The sequence below is a fragment of the Gouania willdenowi genome, chromosome 17 (assembly GCF_900634775.1).
Source record: "Gouania willdenowi chromosome 17, fGouWil2.1, whole genome shotgun sequence".
Taxonomy (NCBI): Eukaryota; Metazoa; Chordata; class Actinopteri; order Blenniiformes; family Gobiesocidae; genus Gouania; species Gouania willdenowi.
In genome coordinates this window covers 13,541,803-13,562,260 of record NC_041060.1, presented here as the reverse complement: position 1 = coordinate 13,562,260, position 20,458 = coordinate 13,541,803, and the positions used below count along the sequence as shown (strand labels likewise).

The following is a 20,458-nucleotide window of genomic DNA, read 5'->3' as shown; positions in this document are numbered from 1 at the left end:
CAGAATTTCCTTTAATTATGCTCCATAGTAAAAAAAATCAGAAATGTTAGTTTTGTTTCAGAATCTTTAATATCACTTTAGTATCATGTTATTTTTTGTCTTACATAAAGGTTTAAGGTTTTATTTAAAACTTAAATCTTATTTTGAGCTTGATAAACTATTTTATGAAGTCAAAATGTTTCTTTTCCAATTTCCTAATGTTTAACTAAAAAATAAAAACTATTCAATGTGTATTGTTAAAAATTATTTAAAACAATTATACATAAAATGTAAAGCTTTTTAGTGTCAGATAAAAAAAAAACAATTTGCAGCTGTAACTTAATTTCAACAGTGAAAGTATTGAATTCTGCCTAACAAGTATGTAAATCGTTGTCGATTACAACAATCAACCACTTAAACATGTACAACTAATAAAAAAGAACCTGTCAACTGCACCTAAACACTGAAATATATAAAAGATCAAGATAAATTATGTAAAGGCCTAAAATAACCATTTTACCAAATATTGTACAAAAACCCCCAAAACAATCTACCAGGTAAACCATTAACAAAACTCTTAAATGCCTGTAATCAACGTTATGAATATTAAACCAAATGGACAATTTTTAAAAACAAACTTGAAGTACTAAATTTCTAACATCATTTTTTATCAAAAAAAGAAATGCATACTATTTAAAATTGTACTCTACCAAATTAATTTATTTAAGAACTACAAGAAACTGAAGTTTAAAACTGTAAAACCACAACATTGACAGACTGTAGTGACAATTAACACTAAGATTATATAGATATTGTAAATGACCCTAATTTTTCTTTTAAAAGGTGAGTTTCAAACAAAATGAGAATCTCCACAAAATAAATGTCCCAGTGTACCAAACAAAGCCAGATAACAAATTGCCAGAGGTAATGAGCAATGTTGATTAAAATTGTACTCTACAAATAGTCATACATAAAATACTAAAGTACAAGTAAAAAGCAGTAAAGTTAACGATACTCAAAGTAGAAGTTACTAGTTACTTTCATCCCCATGTTTATTGTTGGTGGTAAATCTTGCCACGGTTACCTTGCATACAGTAAACATCTCATGTATAAACTGATTTTCAATTCTTTTTTTAAATACAATAACATCAAGAAGTTAATGTTAAGGTTTCATTTCTTATTACATTATACTATTAAACAAGACAATGAATTGTGGGAATTACCAATAAATTTAATTTAAAATAAATAAAATGATAAGGTCAAGTATAGCTCTATTTCTGAACTCTAAAACAGTGCCATGTCAAATGTGCTATGTGGGTAACGACATAATGGTTCTAAACCACAACATGAACCCAAAAGAGTAGATGAGCATTGATGAGAAACAGAACAAATAAAAACATGGATTATGTTCAATGAAACGAAAATAAAGAACAATTAACTTTCTAATGGTTGGGTGTGGAAATGTAACAAATTATTTAAAAGTATTTAAGTACAGGTAAAATGACCAGTTTAGAAATGTATTCAAAAGTACAAGTAACCAATAAAAGCAAATAACAAATCCATTACTTTCACTTCTGCAAATTAGTGTTCACATATTTATTAGTGCTTCTATGGGATGCATTTTCAATTAATTGTAGCAGGTTTTTACTTTACAATGTTTTCCAATGTGTGATGATGGCATATTTATTTAAATAAAATACCCTAAAACACACGTTATGGCAGCAGGTTGAATTAAGACTTGTAAAAGCAACAATCACGCTGTAAAAACCTGTTAAATGAAGGGAAAAGATATACCATCTGCCTTTTCACATCAGATAAACAATTACTTTGGACTGGCTCGTTTTACTGCACAAAACACAAGAAACTCAAGAAAACCCGATGACACCAAGTGGATGTTTAACACTTTAGGTAAAGTCGTAGAATTTAAATTGTTAAGGAAATCAAACATAATTAAGCTCCACTAGTGCTCAGTTTTGGTTTACAAATGTATGAGTACAATTCGCTAGTGAAACGTGTTGCTAGTAACCCTTATATGCTAATATCAGGGGTGGGGAAAAATTAAATGCAGGCAGGCCATTGGCTTTTGAAAACGTCACAACCAATCAGGGATTTGGATATAAACCCTGTAAAGTGACCGGACAGTCACCACTGCAAGGACCAATCAGAGGAGAGCTTGCAGAGCTGCATAATGTGAAGTTGTCGACATGAGCAAGGATTGTATGGAAAGGTGAGTGTTTATTAGTAGGATGTCCCGGTACAACTTTTTCATTTCCGATATGATACCGATATTGCAGCCTTGCGTATCGGCCGATACCGATATTGATCTGATATCAGCATGAATCATACAAACTTTTATTACTTTTCTTTCCTTCAATAAATAAATGACTTATTTTGTAGTGTGAAATGTTAAAAAAGGCTTGATCAAGTGATGTTACTCAGAGAACAATAGTCAGCAACTGTAGGTATGAGAAAAACTGACCCATTTAATATTAACCAATTGGTTACATTAATTTTAACCTTCAACATAATATCTACAGTATTCTACAATTGAATAAAATAGGTAAAAAAAAAATGAATTGAAACTATTTGTTTTCAGGCTGATATCTGACTGATATCGGATTGGGACATCCCTATCGATTAGCTGATGTATACTTTATCAAACTTTTTCACTAGTGTGCTGTAAAAACTGACATGTTAACAAGTCAATCATTGGTTAATGTCTCTAAAGTTAACTAGTGATACAATTGTACAATGTACAATTGTTACTTGGAGGCTAAAAAGCACTAGCAAAAAAGGCTAAAACTAGTGAACTTGTCAGCATGCTCACTTGTTTCTTCTTTAGCCCTTATTAGTAAACTAGGTGGACTCAACATGTTTACTAGAGAACTAATAAAATAAAGATATCTACGAGTAAAGCTGTTTGCAGCAGCACTAATGAACTAGTGATAGCATAAGTGTGTAGTGACTCACTAGTGTAGAGGAAATAAGCACTAGTTAACTAGTTACAAAAACTAAAAATCATAAGTTGGTTAAAGTCTGCACTGACCGAGGCTTCCTATTGGCTGCTCAGTCCAAAATGAAACATGAAACAACCAATGAAAAACCGTCCCTTCAATTGTTCTATAGTTTGCTGTAAAAGTCAAACATTCCTGTTTGGTTCTATTTGTGATGAAAATAGGTTCAAATCTGGAATGTTTGGTGTAGTTGTAGAGACAAAGGGTAAAAATAAGCAAAAATGGGCTCAAATTGTTCAAAAGATATTCTTAGTGCATCTGGTGACCCGTTCCCAGTGTTTTGCGACCCCAAATGGGGTCCCGACCCTAAGGTTGAGAACGTTGCTCTAGGAAACCAAATTTGAGTACGAGCAGAACTTGACTATGGTTGATATTACTGATATTAAATGAGATGCAGAGCAGGGAAACCATATTTTGCTGGTTCTATCTGGATTGACTGTGTAACATTTTGGTGGTGATGTATGAAAGAAAATGTCCAAAAAGGAATATGTCATAAAACCACAGCTCTGTAAACTTCTGATATGTATAATATTGAAGTCTGCAGCCAGCGGGGAATCAGAGTTTCAGGATGAAGGGAACGTAATAACCTCAGTCTGTGCTGGAGCGTTCAGGTACTAAACATAACCAAAGGAGGCCAGAAAATGGCAAAATCAATCAGTTCTCTACCGCTGAGATATTCTGAGAAAAGATGAATTTCTGAAAAAGATGGAGCCTGGAACAAAACAAACTGGAAATCAACCACACCTCATCCCTTCAGGTACAAATGTAGCTGGGATTATAGTCCCAGCTTCACTTGTAATTAAAGATGAGTCAGCACTTAGTATCTTAATATGGGTCCAACTTCCTGTGTATCGATATAATACAAACATTGAAATAATCTGGGCAAAAGACTCTTAGTAAAATATAAAACTAGTTTACCATTATAACATTGAAGATAATTTAGTTGTTTTGAACTAAAATACGTATACATACATTAAATAAAAAACAAAATTGTTTTTGTATTAAAAGGAAAGATTCTCCTCAGGTTCTCCCATTTCTTGTGTTGTGGTCTGTGCATCAGTATTATGGTACAGGGAACTTGTGAAATGAGAAAGGTTCCGTGCTGTTTGGAGTGCAAAAAAAGCGATGAACTGCAATTATTTTTCTGTAATTCATTAAAGGTGCAGTCCGCAACTCTCAGATCCCTCTCTTCCCCTCCCTCCCCGCTGCTCTCTTGCCCTGCCTCCAAACATTCCAAAGTCCCTCCCTCAGAGGAGCTAACAAGCCAACGTTAGTCCCACAGCAACATCACAGTAATATAACATGCTCTGTTAAAAGCATATTACTGCAGCGCTTCTATCTCTCTCAATGTGCACACACCTCGGCAGCAGCAGCAACAACACAGTGTCACTTACAGCAGCAGATACGGAGGCTGCTGCGTGCACATGAACGACACATGCACTACAGAGTTCTAGTGTAACAATTACAAATTCTGACAGTCAAAACACAGACACAGCTACTTTCCTATCAGGATAGTAAGGATAAGGATAGTTGAGCACTGTCTTCCTTTAAATCTGCCAACCACACATCGAACCCTCACACTGTATCTACAACCTCAGACACCGACACCCCAAAATGACCCTTGCACACACCAAGCTTCTGTCCACTCAGGTAATTTTCCCTTAAGGTAACATCCTAGGCTCCAATAAATGTGAACACACTCTTGCTGTGTATCCCTGAAAGCTATGGCTGCATTGGGGTGTCTGAGAAACTACTGTAGGGTTCTTGGTTGAAAGCCTTCCTTGTATAAGTCAGCAAAGCTCAACGGTCCTCGAGTTTCATCACACTGCACACAACAAGTCTGATCAGTGGTTGATGTTTGCTAAAAGACATCTGGTGTTAGGAGAACATCCACAACGGTGAGTCATTAGCGTCAAATGTTCAGTTAGTTTAAATCAACAGACAGGATGTGAACCTGCTTTCAATTTAAATAAAGGCAGAGATTTCTTTTTTCCCTTCAGACCGTTAAATAACCCTTTAACGAACGTTGTTCCTAAATGCACTTTTGATTTAAAGCTTAACACAGACATGTTCAATATGGACCATATGACCCTTTTTCAGCTAATCGTGAAGACATATTTGTGAAGAACATAAACAAAAAGTGGATTTATTTCGCTGAGAGTCTGGACAGAATGAGGTCAATTTACGTACCAACACAACTCAGAGACAAACAAAAATAGCCTGTGAGCTGAGGCCAATCAATCAGTCTGATCTATTAACACCTAATTCAGGGCAGTTTTTGTGAACGTTTTCTCATGCTATTTTTGACTCTAGAAAACGTTAAAAAAGTTTAACTTGTGATGTAGGCATGTGACCTTAAAGCAGGGGTGTCAAACTCATTTAGTTCATGGACGAAATACAGACCATAGTTTGATCCCAAGTGGGCCACAGATTTTAGGCAGGAAAAAAGTGCAATTTTAACATTATTGTTCCCTAGTTTAGCACTAAATTACATATAAAGTATATGAGACCAACAATATCCAAGCATTAAGTGACCTTAAACTTAAATTCACTTTCATTTCCTTGATATTGTGAACAGATGTTATTTAATTTAGTAGAATAATTGACTGAAATTTGCAGGATTTAAAGTAATTAAATAAATCGTTTTTTTTTTCATTAATTTGCAATTAAAAAATGACTACCTTCATTATGTGATATAAGCATGGGACAATTGTAAATTTGTGTGTATTTGGAGGGACTGAGATATCTACAACTGAATTATTTGTAATTAAACAATGGTACATGTTTTCTCAGTAATTCTTACTTCTCCTTGGGGCTGAATTAGATGCTCTAAAGCAGGGGTCCCCAATCCTGGTCCTCAAGGACCACTATCCAGCATGTTTTAGATGTTTCCCTCTTTCAACACACCTGATTCAAATGATGAACTCATCATCATGCTCTGCAGAAGCCTGATAACGATCCTGGTCATTTCAATCAGGTGTGTTGGAAGAGGGAAACGTCTAAAACATGCTGGATAGTGTTCTTGAGGACCAGGATTGGGGACCCCTGCTCTAAAGGGCCCTGGGCCTTGAGTTTAACACATTTGCCTGAGAGCAATAGGAAGTTGAATCGAGCGCCCACATGAGCCCAGCTCCATGTACATGGGTTAATGGATAATACATGTGATGAATGGAAGGAGGTAAAAATGTCTGCTGATGAGTTCTCGACCACAAGAGTTGACGCTAGCTTGCGCAATGTTTTTACACATCAGCTTAGGCACAGTTGAAGACAAAACAGGAACAATGAAAACAGATATAAAGTCTAAAAAGGAGATGTGTATACTTGAAAAAAAAAGAAAAGAAACAGATGGATGTGACAATTACATGCCATTAAAGAGTTAAATGCTTCTCCCTTCGTTATGTTCTCTTTTTCAAATGAAGTTCAACTGAACCTTGCTGGCCATCTAGTGGATGAGTAGTATTTACATTTATTTTTTCAAATACTGTGTAAAATTCTATCAGTTTTTAAGTTTTTTTGTAAATTGCATTAAGTAACGTGTAGATTTGATCAATATTGTATTCATTTATAATAGTAATAATATATACATTATATAATACATAGAATAATTATAGTGGTAGTAGTACTAAATATAAATGATATTGATATTCTGCTAATGATAATTCATTTCAATTCAACTTTATTTGTATTGCGCAAATTACAACAAAGTCATCCCAATGCGCTTATAAAAATATAACATTAAAAATGAGAAAGAAAATAACAAAATAGTAACGGCAATGTTGACTTATTTAATTTATTCCATGCTTTATTCACTAAAAATCATGTCAGACTCGTATGTCAGTCACTGAACTTGGTTGAAAAAGCCTTTAAATGAATTACTAATATTAAAAGAGCATTAAAATGTATCATAAAATGCTTTTTTGTTCACTTTTGTGGGCTTTTATTTTCTTTCACATTGATTTATTGTATTTATTGCTGCACAATACTTGCTATAAGTATAAATAATCATAATAAATAAATAAATAAATAATACACCTTAACTATGGTTGCCACCCGCAAATAAAGTTTACTGTGTCGCCAGTTGATGACGTCACAACTACGTCTCAATTAACGTCGCCATGGCGGCTCATGCTAGCGAGCTTGAGATTGCAAAGAAGAATTTAACGGATGCTATTGGGGACAATGTCAAACAGTAAGTTAAATGGGGTGTTGATCTGCTATTTTATTGTCGTTGAGTTGTTTTATTTTCCTTCTCACGTCATTGAAAAGTTTCTTAATATAGTAGAAAATCCGCCTCGCTGGTGCTCGTAGCGCTAGCCTCAGCTCTCATCAGTGGCATCACTATTATTATATGAGGACATATTTCTTCCTCTAAGTTAAAGACTTTTTGACAGTAAACATATTAATTATTTTACTCAATATAATGCTTTTTAGCTGCTATTCACACTGTGTTTTTGGATTAGTGGATAATAGTGATTAATGTGGGTTTACGTTGTAGTTATTGGGCAAACCTGAAGCTGTGGTTTAAACACAAGATCAGTAAGGAAGAGTTTGACGTCGAGGCACGTCGTTTGCTAGCCCAGGATAATGGTAAGTTAACGCAAAGTATTTTGTAAACTCTTAATTTCAAAGAAAACTAAAACAATTTGCTCTTTTTTTCCTCCTCAGTGCACGTTCACAATGATTTTCTACTGGCCATCCTCACACGATGCCAGATCATTGTCGCCACACCAGGTATGACTACATATTTGATCCCACTTTATTTCTGCAAAATTATTATTATTATTATTATTATTATTATTATTTAAAAACACACAAAGCTTTACACTTTAAACTGGGGCTTCTCAGCTGAGTTCACCCTGGGACCCACATCTTGCCACGGTCAATAAATTTCCACCCACTTTTATTGATTTATTTTTTTTAAGAATCCAACCTATCAAATTTAGTTTTTCAAAATAGCTGTTGAAAACGCACATATGTAAAAACAGTTTTTAACATATATCTATACATTTTCCTGTGCAACATTGCATTTCACAGCATGCCTGTCAAAAGAAAATTTTATTTCAAAATAAAAGACAAGTCCAACATGAGAGACATTAAGTATTTGTTTGTTATTTTGACCAGCTGTCCGTGACACATCTAGTACAGATCCACGACCCAATTTTTGGTCCCGACCCACCAGTTGAGAATTGCTACTTTAAAATAATATTAATGTATCAAATATGTATGGTATGTTTCAGGATTGTAAAATAACCAAAGTTAACCTAGTTTTTAACTGATGATTGGCCTCACGTGAAAATTAAAAGATATCTAATAGGCCTGGGCAATATATCAAGATTCATAGTGATTTCTATTTTGGCAGTATAGAAAATTACAATATTGCCTTTAATGATTTTTTTTTGTTTTTGTTTTTTTTTTTTGCTTATTTTGTATGAAAATACTCACTTTAGGAGTGTCTTCTACCACTACCTCTCAGAACAGCATGAAAAGCACAGTTAGATGGATTGCTTAGTGTAACCTAACCCAGACCTTCCTCTAAACAAGCCACACTACAGGACTCACTCACACATTCTGTCCCTTATAGGAGAGGAAGCCAAAAGTGGTTCATATTTTACAGCTGTTTGTTTATTAAATGTGCCTCTGGCATTTTGCATCAACAAATTTAACCCACAGTTGTCTATTTGATAAGATTTTATTGAGTTAAAAATTTTGAGATTTACAGTATATTGTATATTGGCATTTTGAGAAAAAATATTGAGATAAGAATTTTGGTCGATATCAACCTGGCCCAGCCCTATCTAATAATATAATAGGCTCCTAAAAACTAAATGGATTCAGAAGTACTTTTATCTAACCCAGTGATAATTTCAAAGTTTAAGGGCAAGAAATGTTTAATGGGCTGATCACGAGTAACAGAGACCAAACAAAATTACATAACTTGCTCTCAAAAAACTTCATAAGATTAGTCATTAAACTTTTTGTCATGCAGTCTGTTTTGATACGTTTTTTTATCCAATGTCCAATTAGCCACCACCTATAGAAGCACTAATGCCAATCTGGTTTTAGTCATAGGTGAAAGTAATGGATTACAAGTACTTGCGTTACTGTAATTGAGTTGCATTTAATTCCATGGGTGCTTGTACTTTTTAAAATATATTAAAATCAGCCATTTTAATTGTACTCAAGTACATTTTTAAAAAAGTAAAGTAATTCATTACATTTTTTACACCAAACCTTTACTGAGTAAATTATTATTTTTGTTAAATTAAAAACGGTCAACGGACATTATTAAACTACAAAAAATGAAATAATCACACAACAATCAAATGCATCACATCATAGCCTGTTTTAGAGTTCATAATTAGCTATACTTAGAGCATGATGCATTATTTTATTTTGAATTGAATTCATTGGTGTTATTTTATATGAAAAAAAAAGAATTGTACATTTCGACAAACCTTTTATTTTATTCAGATGAATTTGTGGAAAATAAATGAAGTTCCAAAAGTTCCTTTTTAAGTTTATCCATGAGATGTTTACTGTATGCAAGAGAACCGTGGCAAGATTTATTACCAAAAATAAATGTGGGGTTTGAAAGTAACTAGTAACTTTTACTTTGAGTACTATTTAATTGAGCTACTTTTTACTTGCACTTGAGTATTTTATGCATGACTTACTTGTACTTGAGTTCAATGACGTAACAATACTTCTACTTGAGTAGAATATATTGGTACTTTTTACACCTCTGGTTTTCGTCATATTTGGACTACAATTGTGCAAACTTGAACATCTTTCTTTCTGAGACTGAGATATCATACACTGCCTGTCTTTTTATTCTTGGTCACTAGAGGGCACTGGTCCGTTGCAGTGGCAAAGTGGCTGTGCTTCCAAACCTGGCAAACCTAAAGGGACAAAAAAATGTTCCTCCCGACAGAAGTTTGATGTAAGTGCTCCCTCTTTTCCTCATCGCTGCAGAGGTGCGATGCTCTCAATGAGCTCCACATCCTTCTTATCACGAAGTGTCACTGCTTGTGCACCTAATAACTGACTTTGTCCTTTTTGATGTCCACTTCGGGGGCCACAGCATCGTTTCCAGCCTCAGAATCCTCTGAGCGCCGCTCAACCTTTCAGTCCTCGAGAGGTTGGAGGTGAGGAGGAGGAGCTGCGTCTCAGCGCCCACACTCTGCTGCTGCCCACACGGGGCCAGCTGGAGGCTCGCATGATGGTCACTGCTTTTGAGCTGGGCTTAGACAACATCTCAGACGACACCGTAAACGCCATGATTCATGCTGTTGAGGTGTGTAATCGTGACTTGTGGGGGGGCATTTGTGTCACGATTGTTATTAATCTTACCATGTTGCTTTCAATAATCTGTTTATGCAACCCAAACATTCCTTCTTATGATCTACTTTCCATGAGTAGAGTCAAACAAACAGCAATAGGGGTGTGCATTGCCATGAATCTGATGATACGATACGATTCACGATTTACATGTCACGATGCGATAATTTACTTTTAAACTTGCGAGAACCAGTAAATGGTAACTGATTGTAATTCAAGTACCAATATGAAAAACAAATGACGTGTTTATCAAATTGTCAAATTACATTTTTGAAAAAAAGTTCCACTTTTGCTTCTACAACAGATTCTGATTCTGTTAAGTTCTTAAATTCTTTTAAAAAAGTAACTATATACATCTATAAAAGTGCCCAGTATGTTTTATGAAAATATGAAATCAACTTCCAAGCTAAAATGCATTGAGCAGTGTGGTAGTTTAATAAGGTCTGATTTGGTTCACTGACACCTTGTGACTGGGTGTTTACGTGCTGTGCATATGTTGGCACTTTTTAATGTTTTTTCATTAAAAGACATGATTAAAAACAATGATTTGGACATTCTTTGGATCGATGCAATAATCGCACGGTGAAATATTGCCTAATAGATGTTTTTCTTACCCCCTTAATCAGAATATGTGCTTGTTTACTCTCCTATTTGCTGGGATTATATTATAAAAGGGAACGTGCACGTTTCTTCCTGGCTGTGTAGTGATTCCGTGCACTGATTAATTACAGCATCACCTTAAAGATGTGCTGACGGCTGTGATCAGTCGGAGGAAGGCGTATCGATTACGCGATGGACGCTTCCCTTATGCTTTTGGCAGTGACGTCATGCCTCAGCCTTACCTGAAGAACAGCCTCGCTGCTTACCACAGTGTAACTGAATGGTACGAACCACTCTTCATCTCTTTATGGAATTGTGATAATTTGCATTAGGGTTATATAAAAAGAAATGTGGTTATTGTTCCTGTGACTTGGATAAACCTGTTAAGATGGGTTTTCTTAATATTTGTGATACGTATAGTTATTCCAGTTGACTTTTTTCCTTCACTTTGTTTCTCAGTCCCCCTCCTAGTGCCTCACTTCCAGCAGGTCCCCCACCTCAGCTGTCCCCTGACGAGGCTGAGCAACAGGCTGTTCATTTACTGGCTTGTGCTGCTGACGGCCTTCCTGCTTCCCTGCCTCCAATCAACATGTTTGATCTCTTCGAGGCTTTACAGGTGAGATAATGTGGATACGACATTTGGTCATAGCGTCTTTGAACAAGAGCAGCAACAGCAGAGCGCAAACCTCCGCCAAGCGTTAAATATCGTTTTTGCCTGATATTTGCAGTTATCTGGATCAGTGATTTCTAATCATGGTCCCACCAGGATCATTCACATTTTAAAGGCTTGGAAGAAATGTCTATCACCATAAATAACGATACAGTAGCTCCAAATGTACAGGCACCCCCATTAAAAAAAAAAAAAAATCCTATCTGGATGAAATTCTGTGGGGTAATTAAGGGATCAACCATAACTGACATTACTAAGTCAACTTTGGTGAAGATCGATCAATTACGAATCAAGATGTGAATTTTTTGAAATTTTGCCAAAGATCAGTAATAAGAATTTTTTGATTTTTTTTTTTTTAAACTGATCCAGAATCAGTAAATTAATGCAGATCCCCTCCAAAATTTAATAGAATCTTCCATGGCGTAAGGTTTGTCTTTGATAAAAAATAGATCAAAATCTGTTAAGTATGTTTGTATTAATCCTGCTTACAGACAAAAAAAAAAATGAACACCTGTGAAAATATTACCTATTAGGTGGAGGTAATAAATGGACTTAACAGGTAAGTCAAAAAGTGAAATGTTGATGGACATGCAGAGAAGTTTTCTTTTGGGATTGTGCTGTAATGGTCACTTATTATGATATCTGGACCATTAGTGTTATTTATTCACTTGAAAAAAACTGAGCATTTAATAATTTATAGAATTATTAGGGGAAATCAACATTGGCAGCAACACAGTATAATGCATACTTCTTACGGGCACTGCACTAGTATATTAGAAAAACAACAACGGCTGAAAGAAAAGCAACAAAAGACAAATATCACAATTTTAAGTAATTTCAAAGTTTTTAGCATCCAAACTAATTTTAGGTTGTTGTTGTTGTTTTGCAATCTCATACTGGCCGATGTACAAGGTTTACCCATAATTGCTTTGTTTTTTTCAATGAATACAGCAGGCCAACTAGTAAATTACAAGAGATTATTCTTATTCTACCTTTTAAAGTGAATTATTTTGTTGCAAATATGACATTTTTTCCAATTATATTGGTAAGAATATTCTCAAACAACAATGTTATTAAAACCAGCTTTTACATCGATATGTTGGGTACAATTTCTGTGTTTTTGTATCAACAATTATGGTTATTCTTGAAATGAGTCCATAGAATGCTAAGGTGGAAATTGACTCTTTTCTTTGATGAGTGTATCGCTGAAGATGAAACATGACCAATAAGTCTGAGTGGCCCTCTTGTCTTCAGAGTGATTTAACTAATCATTGTAAATATTTATTTATCCCGTGTCACAAACACACCACAACCTCTCTCATCTGCCCACAGGTTCAGCACAGTGTGATGCCCTCCCACACTATGTACGCCCTCAACATGGAGCGCATCCTGTCCAGACTCTGGCACCCGAGCCACGAAGAGCTGGAGCAGGACCACGTGCACCGGCAGCGCCTCGCTGCTAAGGACTGTATGATCATCAGCTGAGAACCAGGGACTCAGCACTGAATGTGCAGCTGTAGGAAACACTGAAACTATTCCTACACAGGAGCTCGTTCTAGGAATGTGCATCAGAATGAACATCATCATCATCTAGAAAACTGAACATGTAGAGACTTCAGTTGATCTGAATTTCTTACATTGAAGCAGTTGTTTTTAGATGATCTGGATTCATTGACTTGTTTAAAAAGTTAGTTTCAGTAATGATAAATAAGCTGTATTCAGCACTAACGATGCATTAGGAGTAACACCAAAACATGACTCAGCTTCTTTTGTTCTTTGTTTTCGCATCTACAGATATGCACCACAACACAAGATATAAACTCCATACAAGGAGACAGAAACATCTTAGATCTAATCTTAGCATTCAGGGTCAGGTCACAACATGTTTTAAGTCTGAAAGATAAATGTTTAAACTGTCGTTAAACTCCAGGGGTTTTCATTCAGGTGAGTTGTTGTTGTATTTGATCAGATCTTCCTGAATTTGAAGCAGGATTCTGTGAGTTTACATAAACCAGTGTAACAAATCTGATGAGCCGTCCATTAGAGCACACAAAATGTCAAGTTCTCTGAGTTTACAGCTGATGTTTACAGAGATCTTTACACTGTGGCAGGTATAAAACTGTTATCATTATTTCTTTTTTCACTTTTGGGTTTCCAAGTTTTGAAAAGATTCCTCTTGTACAACTTTCTTTAATTCCATCTGTTCAGGTTAGATGTATATAAATGTATCTTTTTCTACATATTTTTTATTTATATAACTGAAGATAGTTTTTACAACGCATTTGCCTTTTTGTACGAATTCTGGGGCTTTCCTTTGATTGCTGCCACAGAGTCCTCAAACATCAAACCAGCTGAGTCATCATGGTTCATTCTGACGGACTACTTTGTGAAGTGTACGTTGATGAAAAAATGATGAAATAAATTCTGTATGAAGTTGTTATCAAATCTTTCTTTGTCAAGTGTTGTGTATCAATAATGACGCAATCATTATCCATCCAGACATTGAAACTATTCAGAGATGTGTTGTGAGCACCTTTATTCTGAAGCAGAGGGTTAACAGAGGATCACATGGTTCAATGATTCAACCAAAAGAATTTAACTCGGACCGACTTGTGAGTCCACGGTGATAACTTTGCCTACTCTGAAAATAAATGAATTGTTCATTTAATTTATTTTTTTGAGGACTCTCAGAAAATGGAATTGGTCTGTTAAGCTCCTGCTTTTAATGCATTAAAGCTGCAGTAGGTAAGTTTTTTTTTTTTTCTTTTTTTTTTGTGGTCAAAAATCCATAATCATATTGTATTGTAATCCAAAGTGTTCTGAGTGGACAGTGAATCTCTACTACTCCTGGCTCTGTAAATGAGCTTTAGAAATACAGGTGCGTGACGCTAGACTTCAGCCAATCAGAGATTTTTCTACCAACAGGGCGATCCATGAGCTGTTTCAAGCATTACCTTTGGCTACTCGTCAAAAGTCCATGTGCGTTCCCAAACTGAGGGTAGTGAAAGTCCTATGTCTTCCAGTAGAAGTCTCTAATGCGGCTTTTGGCACAGCGGTTACATGGCAAATATCGAGTTGGAGAAGCAACAGAATAAAGGCACAAACGTGGTTAGGAAGAACAGAGGCTGCGGACTGCGAGCTACCCGCTTTCAGTCAGCTCAGTCCGGCCCGAGTCCGAAAAAGATAATTATAACAGACGGAATAAATATCTATTTAAAAATGATCTAAGGTGGAAAGAAAACCCAATTCATTGCAGTGTGGAGTCTGTCTGCTCTGACCAGCTGCGATCGGCTGTTTGCGTTTGAGGAGCGGCTCTTACTGTCCTCACAGCAGCGAGTGATACATGCTTTCATGTCTCTAAAACATCAAAAAACTCTCCAATAGCACAAGATAAAGTCTCTACAATTGTTACTAGTCTCTATGGAGAAAACAGTCACAAAGAGTTCCACAGTGTGCGCGTGCACAAGAAGACCGGTGAGGTTTGTTCAAGAATGGAGGGGGGAGCGTGGAGTGCCTCACGATTCTGCCTACCGCAGCTTTAACTGTCATGGTAAACAGATCAGATATTAAACAAAGGAACCACAGAAATATCTTTATTTTCAGTTATTTTACACATAACAACAAAAGGATAAAGAAGTGTAAAAACAACTATGACAATTTTGATAGATAGGGAGAAAAATCATCATTATCCTCTACAAATCAGATTGTTGGTGGTTTGCTGGTTTGTTTGTTTTTTTGCGTTCCTATTGAGTTGACAAGGACATACACATGGTATGTATTAAAGTATTTCCAGAGTTAAAAAATAGATTTAAAAAAAGCATGGTTTGTTTTTTCCACACTAATTTTAGTTTTTTCCTTTCCGAAAACATATAGTTATCTTCAGCCCATTATTGTATATGGCAGTGGTACGTTTTTTTTTGGACCGTGACCATATTTTAATATCACAAATTTCTGGTGACCCCAAAGACTTTTTTCTTCCTTTTAGAATTTATTTTTCATCACGTTTGTTATACTTAAACAGAATAGTCAGGATTTGTGATTTAAAAAACCCAAAATATGTATATTACATAATTTCATTTCTTTATTGTATTGTCTTATAATATTTATTATTATTTGTTATGTTATATTTTAGATTTATATTTGAGAAAGTGAAAATACAAAATGCAGTTTTTTAAGATTAATTTTGAAAAGAATAATAATAATAGGTAACTGTTATTTATGAATTACTAGACATTTCAAGTGTTCCATTTAAATTCCAGGCGACCTCACATGGGATCACGACCCAAAGGTTGAAAAATTAAAAACTAGTCTAAGGTATATTGGATCAGGCGTTTAAAAAAACAAACAATGATTGTCATTTTACACTAGTATTTTTTTCTAAATAAATATATAATAATATAGGATATCATATTGTTTTAAAGTATTTAGTGAGAATAAACTGAATCCTATTAGGTTATATTTACTGATAAATGTTTTCCTGTGGGTTTTATCCAAATTAAACGGTCCCATAGGCTGCAATGGAAGCTCCTGCTTTAGTTTACCAAAGCCTGGGTGTCCTTGCTTCACTCCACAGACTTACGCCCCTCCCACTGCGCCCCCGGGGTCTTTTACCTTATATGGATTTGTGTGGCTCACTTCCGGTACCAAACGCACCAATGAGCTTTCTCGTTTGCTCTCCAGTCATTACTAGCTCAACACGCATCATCGATGACTCAAACTCCGTCTGCCCCAGTTTATCAACAACAAACCCATCAGCTCCCTCTAATGTGCTGCAGGTACAAACCTGCCTGCTTTTAGCTTTTAACACAAACATACAAAATATTCACACAGCGTGTCCAACATGTTTATTTCGACCTATTTACAAGTAAGTGCTCAAAATACTGCGTACAAATGTTATCACAAAGTGTCATTACTGAATAAAAACTCTGCCTGTATCAAAGCAATATGAATATAAGTGTTAAGGAAGTAAGGCAGTTTTTTTTTTTTTTTTTTTCAGTAAACGCTACAAACAGAATATCTCTGAGTTAAAGTAGGAATTCTCTGTTTGTGTCTTTCTGAATATTATAGTCGCTGGTTCGTGTCATACTCAGTGCTGGACTCAATGTCTACAGACATAAAAAAGCTACATGATAGTGTAGGGATGTCAAACTCATTTTTAGTTCAGGGGCCAAATATGGACCAGTTTAACTTTGATCTCAAGTGGGCCGCAGATTTTAGGAGTGGAAAAAGAACTATTTTAACATCACTGTGCCCTAGTTTCATCTTCACTTCAGAACTTCTTGATTTTGTAACCAGTTTTTGTATAATTTTGTGGAATTGTTTGTGATAAATTGCAAGATTTGGGAAAAAAAAAATGTATTCTTTCCACAATTTGCAGTTAAAAATTACTGCATTCTAGTGATAAGCGTGGGAAAACTGCGAGCCCCTACAAATAATGTAGTTTCATTAAATTGGTGAATTTGAAATATGTACAACTGGATTGTTTGGTAATTTATACAATAACTAATGTTTTCTCTGTCATTTTACTGTCTCCTGCAGGCCAAATTGGATGCTCTAAAGGGCCAGATATGGTCCCCGGGCCTCGAGTTTGACACTTGTGATATTGCGAACATTCACATCCAAAACAAGCAGGACCACATGTTGAACCATCAAGATAGGACGTTTGGCAGGTGCTGTAATTAATACCCTGGTTAAACTCGAGTTTAAAGTTGAACAAATGCAGATAAACTTATCAGAAATATGTGTTAAACTAACACTTGGGCAGCTGTTCCCACTCATTATTGAACCTGTGCAATATAAGTCCTATAAGAGACGCCCATTGTAAAGTTGTGCATGCTATAATAAACACTTTTTGCAACAAACCACGTTCAAAAACGTCTGTGCATTTTTATAACGTTACTTTTGAACAGATTTACAGCAATACTTATGAAATTTGTATATTTTTTTCCCCTCGTAAAATTACAATGTCAATTTTAAATCTAAATGTAACGGGTAAAACCAAATATTTAGCAAATATGCAAATTCACCGGAATTAACTTATATGTTACTTCCGGTGAATTAGCACATTAGCTGAATATTTAGTTTCACCCGTGACATTTAGATTTAAAAAGCGTGTCTGAAAATAGATAGATGGCATTTAGATTAAGATTTTAACATTTACCTTTAATTATTTTTTGACATTTTTTATAAGAATCGAAATCTCACAAATATTGCTGTAAATATGGTCAAAAGTGGAAAAAAAAAAAAAAAAAAAAAAAAAAATCACGTGTTTTAAACGTGTTGCAAATAAGTTGGTTTATTTTAGCATGCGCAACTTTACAATGGGAGAAACATAGTCACATGTTTCCACCTGTCAGTCACCATCCGTGTGTTTACAGTCACAGTTTGTTATTTATTTCCCTTTAAAAGTATGAACTACACGAGCTGCATTTTGGTCCCAAAGCAAAGCCCCTTGGTTGGTTCCTGTTGAGTCTAGAAAGCCTGGAGCTGCTGTGTCAGAATGAGCTGACAGCCACTGTTAACGTGGTCCATGACTTTCTGCTTGAGCAGAGCCAGCTCGTCCCTCAGGACGTTCGCAGAGGAAACCAACTCTGTGTTCTGGTTCTTCAGAGCTTTTACCCTGTCCTCCAGCCGGGAGACCCTCTCCAGCTTCCTTTTCCGGCACTTGGACGCCGCCACCCGGTTCCTCATGCGCTTCCTCTCCGCTTTGATACGCTCCTGGTTCTCCATGTTGATGGGGGACAGAGGGGGGGTCTCTCCGGACATCTCCGGCACCGTCTGTGGCTCCTCTTTCAGGGCGTGTAGTCGTGGGTGCTGCTGCTGCTGCTCCATGTGGCCGTGGTGGGACGCCTGTGGGCCGGCTGTGTAGCTCGGTGCTGGTCCTGGGTGTCTGTCTGTGGCAGACTGGGACACGGTTCCAGCTGCTCGGTTGAAGGAGCCCAGGTCCGTGTACTCCGGAGGCTCAGTGCGGGCCGTGGTGCAGCTGAACGGGATCCCCGCGGTGCCGTAGTGCAGCTCAGCCAGAGCTTTAGCAAAGCCCTCAGCAAAGCCTTCCTGTTCGTCCGTGATGTTCCTGTGACACATGCTCGGGGTGGGAGTCGTCAGCCCGGTGCACGACTGAATGATCAGCCTCTCCAGCTCAGGCGAGGCCAGCTTTAGTAAACCCACGTCCGGGGACGTGAGGATATCCAGAGCCTGCTTTGCGCCCAGCTGCGGTTTGAAGGTTTTCGGGTCGTTGAGATTCAGAGTCATGGTTTGTTTCAGGGTTTTAGGATTGAATCCATACATCGCCGTCCCGTCATGCTGAGAGTTGGAGGCTTCTTCGTAAAACGTCGCTTCCATTTTCTTTGACATAAAAATTCAGTTAAATCCTGATTCCAGGTGTTTTTCCTCTGAGAATAAAACAGTCCAAAGTGTCCTGTTTACATGTGTCCCGGGACAGGCACTCCGGGTTCTTTCTATTGTTGAACTTCAACTCGCTTGACAACTTTCCACAGACTAAACTTCAACAAACACCGTCCCGTCGCTGAGCTCCAATCCTCGTAAACCTTCAACGTATCCACCCTCCGAAAAACAAGAAATTTGAATAATACTTTCTATTACTTCCAACGTGGAGACGAACTTTATCCACCTCTAAGCTGTGTCTCCCCTGAAAATAACAATGATGTCATTTCTTCAGCCTGTGATTGGCTGGAATGAGACGATGGGCGGGGTTTGTGTACTGACATGCCCGCCTTCCCGCGTTGCTTTCTGGGATTAGGTAATGCACAGAGTGGCGCAATGAATTCTGGGATTACGTAGTGTTTTTGAATATTAATTTACCCGCTCATTTTTAGATTATTAGTATGAGTTATTACTTTAACTAAGTTTAACTTTAATAGACAAATAATAATAAATAAAACACCTCAATGTTTAAATAAATAGGCATTAGTAATCTATGAAGGTGTGCATAACTAAACCAAATACCTACAATCAAAACCTTCAATACATAAAATCTAAAAAAAAAAAAAAAACACCTTACTTGTCAACAACTCTAGCAATGCTATTTTAGAAAAAAGATTTAAGTATTCAATGAAATATAGATACTTATCGAGGAAACCTATGATGGGGAAATATAGTCAGACAGCCATTTTGAGAATTTTAATCCGTCAAGAAAGTTTCTGTATTTCCAGGTCAAATAGGAATCAGTGTATAGATACATCCATCCATTTTCAGACCTGTTTGTTCCTGTATTTCAGGGTAGCGGGGTGTATAGATACAATCAAAAGAATTGAGAAACATAAATCCACCCCCCTGGGAAGCTGAGGTCACCTGAATGAAAACAGGTCACTGTACAGATCTGATACAAAGGAAGTCATCATTGGCAGCAATGGACAGACAGTAGTAGTAAATGAAAACCAAGTGTCATTCATTCTTCGGTTGAAAAAACACCTCAGACTTTTCTATATAATTATCCTATGCTACACATTATCTACTAATCAATAAACATTTTTTTCAAACTTTGTTTTGATCGATCTATTATGAACACGCGAAGGGCATATAATGATACACAGTTAAATTATATCAAATGTCTTCTTACCTCTACAGCACAGTTATTATTGAGAGGGAAAACTCAGACAAAGTGTGAACATTTTGTCCTTCAAGTTTGTGTGTTGGATGCTAGAAAACGGCACCAGCTGGTCCTCAATACCTACAGAATAAAGCAGGTACAAAAGGGTAGTTCCATCAAAAACACTAGAGAAGAAGAAGAAGCAGAAAACCAAGGAATACAGGAACTCACAAGTACTTTAGGGTTCACACCAATAATAAACTGACTGGGGAACAACACGGATAGGATGGCCTTTACAGGAGGAGTCAG

General features: G+C 36.4%; 2 protein-coding genes across 2 annotated transcripts; one reads left to right on the top strand and one right to left on the bottom strand.

Moving 5' to 3' along the window:
- The first annotated feature begins 7,085 nt into the window (after positions 1–7,085).
- On the top strand, positions 7,086–14,046 carry tada1 (transcriptional adaptor 1). The gene is made up of 8 exons (XM_028473071.1): positions 7,086–7,182; positions 7,489–7,580; positions 7,659–7,724; positions 9,839–9,933; positions 10,075–10,287; positions 11,063–11,214; positions 11,391–11,547; positions 12,934–14,046. The coding sequence occupies exons 1-8, from the start codon at positions 7,109–7,111 to the stop codon at positions 13,084–13,086; spliced, it is 1,002 nt and encodes a 333-aa protein (XP_028328872.1). The 5' UTR covers positions 7,086–7,108; the 3' UTR covers positions 13,087–14,046.
- Positions 14,047–16,054: 2,008 nt separating this feature from the next.
- LOC114479076 (transcription factor AP-1-like) lies at positions 16,055–19,251 on the bottom strand. The gene has a single exon (XM_028472533.1). It carries the CDS (start codon positions 18,952–18,954, stop codon positions 18,073–18,075), a length of 882 nt encoding a protein of 293 aa, XP_028328334.1. The 5' UTR covers positions 18,955–19,251; the 3' UTR covers positions 16,055–18,072.
- Positions 19,252–20,458: the final 1,207 nt, after the last annotated feature.

What these genes read in the sequence shown, in the direction of transcription:
- tada1 (XM_028473071.1), top strand. Translation starts at nt 7,109, where the DNA reads ATGGCGGCTCATGCTAGCGAGCTTGAGATTGCAAAGAAGAATTTAACG. An exon ending in GATCATTGTCGCCACACCAG is followed by an intron (nt 7,725 to 9,838) that starts GTATGACTACAT and finishes CTTGGTCACTAG; the next exon opens with AGGGCACTGGTCCGTTGCAG. An exon ending in CCATGATTCATGCTGTTGAG is followed by an intron (nt 10,288 to 11,062) that starts GTGTGTAATCGT and finishes GATTAATTACAG; the next exon opens with CATCACCTTAAAGATGTGCT.
- LOC114479076 (XM_028472533.1), bottom strand. Translation starts at nt 18,954, where the DNA reads ATGTCAAAGAAAATGGAAGCGACGTTTTACGAAGAAGCCTCCAACTCT.